The sequence below is a fragment of the Gekko japonicus genome, unplaced genomic scaffold (genome assembly GCF_001447785.1).
Source record: "Gekko japonicus isolate JY-2015 unplaced genomic scaffold, Gekko_japonicus_V1.1 scaffold22, whole genome shotgun sequence".
NCBI lineage: Eukaryota > Metazoa > Chordata > Lepidosauria > Squamata > Gekkonidae > Gekko > Gekko japonicus.
Window position 1 is genome coordinate 2518455 of NW_015175971.1, and position 12854 is coordinate 2531308.

Below are 12854 nucleotides of genomic sequence, written 5' to 3' on the forward strand. Positions count from 1 at the left end.
AAGTGTGTCATAAGGCCACACACCCCTGACATCACCAGAAGTGTGTCATAAGGCCACACCCCCTGCCATCACCGGAAGTGTGTCAGAAGGCCACACTTACCACTCAGTTAGTCTTAGTCTTAAAGGTTAGTCTTAAAGGTGCTATTAGTTAGTCTTAAAGGTGCTATTTGAACTCTTGGACTATTTTGCAGCAACAGACTAACACAGCTACCTCAGGGAAGCTCCTGAATGGGGCTGGGAGTCCTTGCGGAGGCCACGTGGAGTGGCCTCGACCAGGCAGAGGGGGAGGACGCCAACTTACCCTCCTGCTTCTTCCTCCTTCTGCAACAGAATGAGGCTGGAAGAAGGGGGCGGCCAGAAGAAGGGGCGGGGCTTCATCATGTGCCCCGCCCCCTGCACCTCACCCGGGGGAACTGCGATCCTCCGCGATCCCCCCCGAAATGACCTCTGGCCGCCGCATGAAGGTTCAAAAGGCCGTCCTTATGAAATATCCATTCCTTCAATTTGGACTTTTGATTATCATTGTCCGCTAAACCCATTAGGCAGATGACTCAGACGAGTGAACCAAGCGACACAAAATACCAGCAAACCTCCTAGAGAGTACAATTGGCACCACCGCCCTTTGATTCGCAACTCACACAGCAAAGAGACGGGAGCCGAAATGGTAAAAAAAAAAAAAAGGAAATCACAATACCTAAAATAGCCACCACCTCATCGTCCTGAATGACTTCTAGGGACCCTGAGACAACAAAGCAGAGGGCATCGACGCTCTCCCCGGCATGGTAGATGAGGTCTCCAGGAGCACAGTGGATCGTCTGGAACTCCACCGCCAGGGCTCGCAAGCAGCCGTCGCTCGCTAGCCGAAAGGCCGGGTGCTCGTTGAAAACTTTCCGGTTGAGATGAACGCAGATGTCGGCTCTCATGTCCTTGGGACAAATGGAAAGGACCTGAAAAAAGAAGAATCCATGATAAGCGCAACACAAGAGCTGAAACCAGAGCAGCCACGGTGAGAATAAGAATCCCGAGCATTTATAAGGTGATCCACAACTCTCAAAATTCTTCCCAAACTATCTTCAATAAAGATGATGACAAATCTGTAAAGTATGCCGGTGTTATTCTCCTGAAATTGTTGTGGAGGGTGAGAGATAGTAGCTGGATAATGTTGGGCAGATGCATTCGGAAATCTTGCTAAGAACATAAGAGATGCCATGTTGGGTCAGGCCAATGGCCCATCCAGGCCAACACTCTGTGTCACACAGTGGCCAAAACCCAGGTCTCATCAGGAGGTTCACCAGTGGGGCCAGAACTCCAGAAGCCCTCCCACTGTTGCCCCCCAAGCTGAGAAGAGACTGGATTTATACCCTGCCCTTCACTACACAAAGGAGTCTCAGAGCTGCTTACAAACTCCTTTCTCTTCCCCTCCCCACAACAGACACCAAAAATACAGAGCATCACTGCCCCAGACAGAGTGTTCCATCTTTACCTTGTGGCTAAGAGCCACTGATGGACCTCTACTCCATATGTTTATCCAACTCCCTCATAAGAACATAAGAGAAGCCATGTTGGATCAGGCCAAAGGCCCATTCCATCCAACACTCTGTGTCATATAGTGACCAAAACCCAGATGCCAACAGGAGATCCACCAGCGGGGCCAGAACTCCAGAAGTCCTCCCACTGTTGCCCCCTAAGCACCAAGAAGACAGAGCATCACTTGCCCCAGACAGAGTGTTCCATCTGTACCTTGTGGGTAAGAGCCACTGATGGACCTCTGCCCCATATGTTTATCCAGTCCCCTCCTGAAGATGTCTATGCTTGTAACCACCACCACTTCTTCTGGCAGTGTATTCTACTACCAAACCTTCGTCTCTCTGTCTGCTACTCCTGCATTTGGTGTGGCTTGCAATGCCCACGAAAACCATCCAATATCAACCAAAAACCTAAACACTGGAAGACAGTTTTTGTGCAGTGGTCAGCGTACCAGAGTACCACCCAGGCGACCCTGATCTTGTCAGCGCCCAGCAGCTAAGCAAGGTCAGTCCAAGGGAGACCACTGAGGAAGCCAGGGTTGCTATGCTGAAGCAGGCGATGGCAAACCACCTCTGTTCATCTCTTGCCTTCAAAACCTTACACAGGTCCCGGCCACACGGGCCGGAAAATGCGGGGGGAAGCGTGGCTGTTTGCCCCGGAGCAAACTAACATGCGGCCGCCGAATCACACGTCCCGCCGACGTCCCGTGGTTCGGTGGGAGGTGCCAATCACACAACAATCCTGCGGCGCAGCAAAGAAGCAGCACGGCGCAATCACAGCAGCAATGGCTAGGCGCTGCTGCCGTGGCAAACGGGGTTGTGGTTTTTTAAAAACCGAAGTGTGCGCATGTGCCGTTGGGTGCATGTGCGCATCCCATGGAGACTTGGGGGGAAAGAATCTTTTTGTGACGGGACATGGGCGGGTGCCGGATGCCATGAACAACCACCGGAAATGCAATCAGATGCCCACCCTTGCCCCGCGGTTTCCGGAAACTAGTACCTCAGAGGTACTAGTTTTTTACGCTGCATCTTTGGCGGGAAGCCTTGGGTTAGCCATGGGAGCTCTACGCTTCCCAGATGTTGTGGTGTGATCGTGCCCGGAAAATCCGCCTATCTTCCATCTCTGTAGCGTGGCTAATGCTCCGTGTGACCGCAGCCACAGTCACCGTAAGCTCATTGTGACATGACGTTACTTTGAGCTCATGAAGCTGCCTGATACTAAAGCACACCCTCGGTCCATCACGGTCAGTATTGTCTATTCAGATTGGCAGTGGCTCTCCAGGGTCTCAGGCAGAGGTCTTTCACATCACTTACCACCTGAACCCTTTCAAGTGGAATCAAGGAATCATAGAGTTGGAAGGGACCTCCTGGGTCATCTGGTCCAACCCCCTGCACAAGGCAGGAAATTCACAAATACTTCCCCCTCCACACCCCCAGTGACCCCTGTTCCATGCCCAGAAGATGACAAAAAACCCCTCCAGATCTCTGGCCAAACTGACCTGGGAAAAAATTGCTTCCTGACCCCAAAGTGGCGATCAGCATTTCACTGGGCTGGTAAGAAAGGGCCTCAAGGACTAAGCACCGAGGCAACCCTTCCTGCCCTCCCTCTCGTGATCTATCTAAGTTCACGGAATCCGCATTGCTGTCAGATGGCCATCTAGCTAGCCTCTGCTTAGAAACCTCAAAATAAGGAGAGCCCACCACTTCCCGAGGAAGCCTGTTCCAGTTTGGTGTAGTGGTTAAGTGCGCGGACTCTAATCTGGGAGAACCGGGTTTGATTCCCCACTCCTCCACTTGCACCTGCTGATGTGACTTTGGGTCAGTCACAAGCTCTGGCACAGCTGTCCTTGAAAAAGAGCAGTTTCTGTCAGAGCTCTCTCAGCCTCACCTACCTCACAGGGTGTCTGTTGTGGGGAGGGGAAGGGAAAGGAGTTTGTAGGCCGCTCTGAGACTCCCTTGGGTAGTGAAGGGCGGGGTATAAATCCAATCTCTTCTTCTCTTCTTCCCCTGAGGAACTGCTCTATCAGGAAGTTCTTCCTCATGTTTAGCAGAAAACTCTTCAGATTTAATTTCTACCCGTTGGTTCTGGGCCAACCTTCTGGGGCAACAGAAAACAACACCGTACCATCCTCTATATGACAGCCCTTCAAGTCCTTGAAGATAGTTATCAATAAGGGCTCTTATTGTAGCAGGAACTCCTTTGCCTATTAGGCGACACACCCCTAATGTAGCCAGTCCTCCAAGAGCTTACAGTAGCCCCGTAAGAAGAGCTCTGTAAGCTCTTGGAGGATTCGCTACATTAGGGGTGTGTCACCTAATAAAGAGCCAGTTTGGTGTAGTGGTTAAGTACGCGGACTCTAATCTGGGAGAGCCGGGTTTGATTCCCCACTCCTCCACTTGCACCTGCTGATGTGACCTTGGGTCAGTCACAAGCTCTGGCACAGCTGTCCTTGAAAAAGAGCAGTTTGTGTCAGAGTTCTCTCAGCCCCACCCACCTCACAAGGTGTCTGTTGTGGGGAGGGGAAGGGAAAGGAGTTTGTAAGCCGCTCTGAGACTCCAAGTGAAGGGCGGGGTATAAATCCAATCTCTTCTTCTTCTTCTTCTTCTAATATGCAAAGGAGTTCCTGCTACAAAAAGAGCTCTGTTATCACCTCTCAGTCATTGGGGACTGAACCTGGGCCCTTCTGCATGCCAAGAAGAGGCTCTACCGTTGAGCCACAGTTCCTGCCCCTTTCCACCCCCACGTTATCAGAGGATTAAGGCTTGGAACCCAGGAGGTAGAGCTGGAATACAATTCCACCGACCTACCTCATAGGACTTACGTACCACACGAAAGTGTCTGAAGTTCTTTGAGGACTAAAAATCTACAAAAGTATGCAGTACTGCTGGTCAAGTCTCACTTCGCCAAGTCTCACTTTCTAGTAAGTGCACTTAGGATTGTATTGTAAAACGTTACAAAAGGAGGACTCTAGCCTGAAAAGCCGGCTAGATCCTTTTGATGCTGCCATAAAAAAGGATTGGCATGTAAAGGGGGGAAAGAAAAGAAATCTGATGTGCTCAGATATCCGAGAGGTGGTACCGTGGCAAACGGCGTTCCTTTTTGTATTCACAACGGTGGTACTTTCATCATGTTCTCTAGCAGTTGGGAAGGCGAGACCTCCACTGTGTCGGAAGAAAAACCGGCCAAATCTACGGGGCAGGATTCAGTAATTAACCGAAGCGATCAGCCAAAAGGTTCTATTCACAAAGCCAGCCTCAAGCTGACTGCAACTGAATATAGAGAGACAGTTCCCTGCCCACCCCAAAAAGAAAAGAGGAACAAAACAGTCCCTGCAGGATCCGTGTGTTCCCCCCCCCTTCAATTTGAAAATGGATTCTTCTCCTCAAACTGAGATCAGAGGAGTGCGTTGAGAAACCTTTGGGGTTTAAAGTTTAAAAAGTCAAGGGGTGCTGAATGCGAGTGTAATGTATCCAGTCCAGACAAGTCCAGACAAGTCCAGAGACAAACGTCGAGCTTCGCTCCAAGAGACAATGGACTATGCGGATCCTAGCCCGCTCCAATCAGGGGGCTAGGTTCCCGGCCGAGAGCCTATGGGACTCTCGGCCACTGTAAATAACCTATAGGGAAGTAGGGGAGTGTTTTGGGTGGCGGTTTCTCGGGGGATATAAGCCGGCCTGCGAGCCGGCCAAAGTTGTCTTGTTCCGGATAGAATAAAGTACGCTTTGCTGAATCACTCTCCGTCTGCGTACTTTTCAGCGAGGCTCTTCTCTTGCGTAGAGAAGGGCTGTGGCTCAGTGGCAGAGTGTCTGCTTGCCATGCACAAGGTCCCAGGTTCGATCCCTGGAATCCCCAGCTAAATGAATCAGGTAGTAGCGGATGTAAAGGACCTCAGCCTGATACCCAGGAAAGCTGCTGCCAGTCAAGACAACAGACGATTCGGCATCTAGCCTTCGCTCCACATTTTCTCAACTGGGAGGGAAAAGCGCAGCTTGAATATGTTGGAAAAATTGGCAAAAATACTTCGATATTTAGAGGTTGCAATGGATCTTTGCTTCACTGGAGAGGAGGCATTGTCTTCTATGTACAAATCTTTATTTCTAAGGGAAGAGGCAACAGTGGGGGGGCTTCTAGTGTCCTGGCCCCACTGCTGGACCTCCTGATGGCAACCTGGTATTTTTGGCCACTGTGTGACACAGAGTATTGGACTGGATAGCCCATTGGCCTGATCCGACATGGGCTTCCCTGATGATGATGAAGGAGGAGGAAGAGTTGGTTTTATACCCCGCCCTTCACTACCCGAAGGAGTCTCGGAGCAGCTTACATTCACCTCCCCTTCCTCTCCCCACAACAGACATTTTGTGAGGCAGGTGGGGCTGAGAGAGCTCTGAGAGAACTGTGACTGACCCAAGGTTGCCCAGCTGGCTTCATGTGGAGGAGGAGGAGCAGGGAATCAAACCTGGCTCTCCAGATTAGAGTCAACCACTCTTAACCACTACGCCACGCTGGCTTTCCCCATGAGAAGCACCCTGTGAGGCAGGTGGGCTGAGTGCTCTGAGAGAACTATGACTGGCCCAAGGTCACCCAGCCTGGAGATCTCCAGAATGAAAGAGATCCGTTCCCCTTGGAGAAAATGGCTGCTTGGAGGGTATTGTACCCCACTGGGGTCCCAGTCTGCCCCAAACTCTGCCCTCTCTAGGCTCAACCTCCAAAATCTAAAGGTGTTTCTCAGCTCAGAGTTGGCAGCCCTCGCCTTCATAGATGCCTGTCGTGAATGGGTACCTGACCCCCTAGCTGGGAATGGAATGAGCCAGGAAGGGGCGGAGCCTCTTGAGGCAGAAGGGTGGAGACCTTGTGGACAGCTGAAGAGGGAAGCCAGGCTGCCCCGCTGGGGAGCTTGAACCTTAACCATAGGCCAGTTGGGTGTAGTGGTTAGGAGTGTGGACTCTCATCTGGGAGAAGCGGGTTTGATTCCCCACTCCTCCACATGCAGCTGCTGCTGTGACCTTGGGTCAGTCACAAGTCCCTTCGGAACTGTTCTCTCCAGGGCAGTCCTTGAAAGCGCTCTCTCAGCCCCACTAACGGTGTCTGTTGTGGGGAGGGGAAGGGAATGGAGATTGTAAGCCGCTCTGAGACGCCTTCGGGTAGTGAAGGGCAGGGTATAAATCCAATCTCTTCTTCTTCTCTTCTTCTTAGCACCTTGTTTAAGGGAGCCGTGATTTATGGATGGACACTGGCAAGGGAGAGAGACATTTGTTTTAAATTGTAAGCTTAGCGTTGTTGTTTCAGGGCTGTGTCATCTAGTGGGGAGTTCAACTGGGATCCTCATTTTGGAAGCTGGTGCACAGAGTATTCAGCAGGGGACTTCTTGACCCACCAACAAGAGGAAAAGGATGGACTCTGGGGGTGGCAGGCTGTGAAGGAGGGAGAAGTTGATGGCTTAGACTTTAAAAGATCCCTGTCCTGTTGTGTTACTAAGTTCTATGCGGGGGTCATTTCCTGCAGGAGCGCACAGGAGCAGTAAAGAGCCCAGGGGGCGGGCACATGCAGCAAGCCCCGCCCCCTGCTCCTAGCAGCCCTCAGTCAGAGCAAGAAGCAGCCAGGTAAGCTGCAGAGCCCCCCCCGGCCCCCCAGTCCAAAACAGTCCAGTGGCACCTTTAAGACCAAGGTTTATTCAGGTACAAGCTCTCCCTCCTCTGTGAAGACAGATCTGCACTTTCCCCCCACCCCCAATAGCTAGCAATCCAAAAGAGTCCAGTGGAGCCTGAGCGGTGGGTGGTGCCTTCTGACACACATCCGGTGATGTCAGGGGGTGTGGCATATGCAACTGAGTTATGCTAATGAGCTCCTGCACCTTTTTTTCTACCTCAGTAGGATATAATGCCACTGAGTCCACCTTCCAAAGCAGCCATTTCCTCCAGGGGAACCGATCTCGGTTCTCCGGGGATCAGTAGTAATAGTGGGAGGTCTCCAGGCCCCACCTGTAGGATGGCAACCCTCGTTTTTGCTGCACGATGTTAACTGAAGAATAAAAACATTTTATTCTCTCTGACTCACTGCACGATTTATTCCAAGTTCTGCCACACAGAACCCACAAGCTGCGGTTTACAGGTAGGTTCACCGAGAGAGAGGCGGTCGTTAAAGGACGTTGGTCCTGGGGCGTACGGGGTTTTTAAAGGTCAACACCAGCACCTTGAACGCAGCCCGGGGGCAAATCAGAAGCCGATTTAGATGGATACTTACAAAATGTACATCCCGCCTTTCTACACAATCAGTGCCACCAACAAGGGGTAATGCACATTGGGACAAAAATATCCCGACTGCAAATCCAGGCTAATGGGCTCTGAACGTGCTGAGACTGAGAGCGAAGCAGATCTTGGGGTCATAGTGGAGGGCTCAATAAAAACGCCAACCAAGCGTGCTGCAGCAGTTAGAGACTTGTTAGGAAAGGCATTGAGAATAAAATGGCCAATACTGTAGTGCCCCTGTATAGATCTATGTGTTAGCAGTCAGACCCCTCCTCTCGCTGAGGGGCAGTTTATAGCTTGAAAACCATAAACACCCTTCCTACAATATCATCTCAAGTATCATAAGTGCAATACACCGCCCGGCCCAAAATGACACAAGATAGATGCCAGCCAGAGACAAGTCTGGACATGTAGTTTAGCAGTGTAAGTAAGAGCGGCTGGCTGGCTAATGACCTCCTCTACACCCCAGAAAAGATTGGGAAAGATTGAAGGTCAAAGAAGACGGGGACGGCAAAGGATGAGATGGTGAGACAGTGTCATCGATGCAACGAACATGAAATTGAGCCAACTTCAGAGGACAGCGGAAGACAGGAAGGCCTGGCGTGATCTGGTCCATGGGGTTGCAAAGAGTCGGATTCAACTGTGCGACTGAACAACAACACACTCCAGAGAGGTGCATAATTTAGGACAAAGGGTCTCCCAAGAACCTATTGCCTTACCTTGGACTAATCTTGTCAACACCCAACCTCCCCTCCCATTTACCCTAATTAAGCAAAACTTAATTCACCGAACCTGGTAGCTTTTCCCAGGGTCATAAAGCACCATTTACACCTATAGTCCACCTCAGGTAAACCCATCCAGCTTCTCCCAAATCATTGTCCACCTCTGAAAAACCCATCATGTTATTGTTTTGGGGGCGAATATGTCAGCTTGCCCAGGGAGCATTTTGCCCTATATATTATGGCATCCTGGTCCATAGCAGTGTCTGTGTTCTTGGGTAACCCCCCCCCCCCAATTTGTTGGGCCTTCTCGTCACTCTGTGAAATGCTGGTTGTTTTGCTGCTGCCTCTGCGGACCTCTTTCTTTGAAGACTGGTAATTATAGCCTTTTCCAAAAATGCTTTAAGAACATAAGAACATAAGAGAAGCCAGTGTTGAATCAGGCCAATGGCCTATCCAGTCCAACACTCTGTCAAACAGAGGCCAAAAATACCAGGTGCCATCAAGAGGTCCACCAGTGGGGCCAGAACACCAGAAGCCCTCCCACTGTTGTCCCCCAAGCACCAAGAATACAGAGCATCACTTGCCCCAGCCTGAGAGTTCCTATCTATACCTTGTGGCTAATAGCCACTGATGGACCTCTGCTCCATAGGTTTATCTAATCCCCTCTTGAAGCCGTCCATGCTTGTAGCTGCCACCACCTCCTGTGGCAGTGAATTCCATGTGTTAATCACCCTTCTCCTCCCTGATTTCCTCTTAGTTAGCTAACTTAGCTCTGTGTGTGTGTGTGTGTTTTAAGTGTGTTTGTATGCGTGCTTTATTCTTTTATTCACTTTTAATGAAAAACCTTTCCGGTTGAACATCTGCCTGGTTTATTTTGAGAGTTCTCTTAAAGGGGAAAAATCCTGATATACATTGGTAGAGATTCTCAGTTAACCCCTCTCGCTTTGTCTCCTGTTAAGCTAATTTCTAGGGCTGCCAAGCCGCGGCGGGGGATTCGTGCGTATTTCCCCCAACTAAATAGGAGACTGCCTATTTGCGTAACATATTCCCTCAGTGGGAATACTACATACAGTTCTGGTCACCGTATCTCAAAAAAGACACTACAGAGCTGGGAAAAGTACAGAGGAGGGCAACCAAGATGATTAGGGGGTCGGAGCACCTTCCCTAAGAGAAAAGGCCGGAGAATCTGGGACTTTTCAAAAGAGATGACTGAAGGGGGGGGGGACATGATGATAACATGAGCATTTTCTCTCTCTGATTTATCTTCAGGGGAACTGAGCTTCAGGAGAGCCAGTGTGGTGTAGTGGTTAAGAGTGACTGACTCTAATCGGGAGAACCGGGTTTGATTCCCCACTCCTCCTCCACATGCAGTCAGCTGGGTGACTCAGAGCTCTCTCAGCCCCACCTGCCTCATGAGGTGCCTGTTGTGGGGAAAGCCAGCATGGTGCAGTGGTTAAGAGTGGTGAAGAACTGGGTTTGATTCCTGACTCCTCCACCTGAAGCCAGCTGGGTGACCTTGGGCCAGTCCCAGTTCTCTCAGAGCTCTCTCAGCCCCACCTGCCTCACAAGGGGCCTGTTGTGGGGAGAGGGAAGGAGGGCAATTGTAAGCCACTTTGAGACTCCTTAAGCTAGAGAGGCCCCGGTCACACGCGAGGAAATGGGCCGGGAGAGGGACGGAACGGATGCGCGGCAAATGGGCGCGATCCCACGGCAACATCTGGGAATCATTGCCCGGCCGTCTCCGTTCTGTCCCTCCCGCCCGAAACACCGCACCAAAAAAGAACCACCTACCTGGATGGTTCATGCTGACGGGCCGCGGCAAGTGCGGCCGTGGGATCGCCGGCGTGTCCTTGCGCCGGTGTATCCCCTGCTCCTGTCCGAACTGCGCATGTGTGAGCATGTGCAGTTCGCCAGCCTCCCCTTCCCACCGTCGCTTTCTCCCCGGCATCTGATCGTGCCGGGGAGCGACGGCGCCGCGGCTCGGGGGATCCGTGGGATCCCGCCGAGTCGTCTCAACTTTGGTGCGGCTAAGATTAGCCGCACTTCGCCCGTCGCTTTTCCTGCCGTGTGGCAGGGACCAGAAAAGTGGAGTATAAAAACGAACTCTTTGTCTTCTTCCATATGAAGCCTGCTGGGTGGCCTTGGGCCAGTCCCAGTTCTCTCAGAGCTCTCTCAGCCCCACCTGCCTCACAAGGGGCCTGTTGTGGGGAGAGGGAAGGAGGGCGATTGTAAGCCACTTTGAGACTCCTTAAGGTAGAGAAAAGTGGAGTATAAAAGCCAACTCTTCTTCTGAGCTTGGTCGTCTGGACATCAGCTGTAATAGTAGCAGATCTCCGGGTGCCACGTGGAGGCTGGCAACTGTATCAAGTGCACTACAACAGGTGCTGTTTTTGGAAGCATCTCTTGCACCATACCTGCAGCTGAGCCAATGCATGATTTCTTCTTTAACTCTCCTGTTTTCGCTCCATGGCTGCTGGAGGGCTACAGGAGGCTGGGGGAGCCCTATAAGGCCGGCTGCCAGAGTAATGCGTCCCTCCTGTGTGACTGGCTTAATCCTAAATCATGGAATTAAGTATGCAGCATGACAATTGTTTCCTCCCCCCTATGGAATCCTGTTTCACAGCAGCCAGCAGGAACAAGCTGGCGGCCGACTCCAGTGCCGCCGCGTTCTGTCGTGGGAAGATGGGGAACAGACGGTTTTCCAGAGACCCATTATTGGCGCAATCGAAAGGGCTGTTACATAATAAATCTGGGCCGCCAAACATCAACAGTCGGGCGCTGCACCACGTCCGTCAGGTGGAAAAAGAAAGAAAAGAGCTGCCAAAAACAGCGTGCAGATTCGAACTGGCCTCGGAGGAGGAAGAGAAGAAGAAGAAGAGAAGAGATTGGATTGATACCCCGCCCTTCACTACCCAAAGGTGTCTCAGAGCGGCTTACAAACTCCTTTCCCTTCCCCTCCCCACAACAGGCACCCTGGGAGGTAGGTGGGGCGGAGAGAGCGCTTGACAGAAAACTGCTCTTTTTCAAGAACTGCTGTTATCAGAACTACGGCTTGCCCAAGGTCATCCAGCCAGGTGCAAGTGGAGGAGTGGGGAAACAAACCCGGTTCTCCCAGATTAGAGTCCCAGATTAGAGTCCCCGCACTTAACCACTACACCAAACTGGAGGAGAGAGGGGGAGGAAGAAAGGTCCCCTTCAGTCACCCTAGGAGGCTGCAGTGCCCCCTGGGTTGGGAAATACCTGGAGATTTGGGGGGTGGAGCCTGGGGAGGGAGGGGTCTGGGGCAGGGCGGGACCTCAGTAGAGTATAATGCCATAGAGTCCACCCTCCAAAGAAGCCTTTTTCGCCAGGGGAACTAATATCTGTCACCTGGAGAGCAGTTGGAATTGTGGGAGGTCTCCAGGCCACACCTGGGGGTTGGCACCCCCACCCCGAAGTCTGGAACTTCCACTTGCAAGAGATCTATGTGGGCCCATCTACGCTGTAGTGCTCCTTTTCTGAAATACTGCAATTATTATGTTGAGTATTTTTCTCGCTTAAGTAGCATTTGCTGTAGTGGTTGGTGGATGGATGGATGGATGGATGGATGGAAGGAAGGAAGGAAGGAAGGAAGGAAGGAAGGAATACAAGAAAGAAGTAAGAAAGCATACATAAATGAAAGGCAGATTGTTGTCGAAGGCTTGCACGGCTGGAGTTCACTAGTTGTTGTAGATTTTGTTGTAAGAACATAAGAGATGCCAATGTTGGATCAGGCCAAAGGCCCCTCCAGTCCAACACTCTGTATCACACAGTGGCCAGAAATACCAGTGCCATCAGGAGGTCCACCAGTGGGGCTGTATGGCCGTGGTCTTGGCATTGTAGAACCTGATGTTTCGCCAGTAGCTGTGACTGGCATCCTCAGAGGTATAACACAGAAAGATGGAGGACTCTCTGTGTCAAGGTGAGAAGAACAACGGTAGGCAGGTAATTTATATACACTTACCCCACCTTCCTGAGTAGATATAAATGACCTGCCTACCGTTGTTCTTCTCAGCTTGACACAGAGAGTACTCCATCTTTCTGTGTTATACCTCTGAGGATGCCATTCACAGCTGCTGGCGAAACATGAGGTCCTACAATGCCAAGACCATGGCCATACACCTTGCAACAAAATCTACAACAACTAATGAAAGAAAGATTAATACAAGAAAGAGATAAGGAGCAAAAGACAGAAGGAAGGAGGGATACAAGAAAGAGGGACGAAAGGATAGATAGATGAATACAAGAAAGTGAGATGAATAAGAAAGAAGGAAAGAAAGAACGATGAATATGGGAAGGAAGGAAGGAAGGAAGGAAGGAAGGAAGGAAGGAAGGAAGGAAG

The 12854-nt window shown here is 51.1% G+C and overlaps 1 protein-coding gene across 1 annotated transcript in view; it reads right to left on the reverse strand.

Moving 5' to 3' along the window:
• The window catches only part of KCNH5 (potassium channel, voltage gated eag related subfamily H, member 5), a 353468-nt gene that overhangs the window by 71370 nt on the left and 269244 nt on the right, over positions 1–12854 (reverse strand). The window contains exon 9 of the mRNA XM_015426065.1: positions 695–947. Coding sequence (XP_015281551.1) covers positions 695–947 — 253 coding nt within the window. The remainder of the gene's footprint in view (positions 1–694; positions 948–12854) is intronic.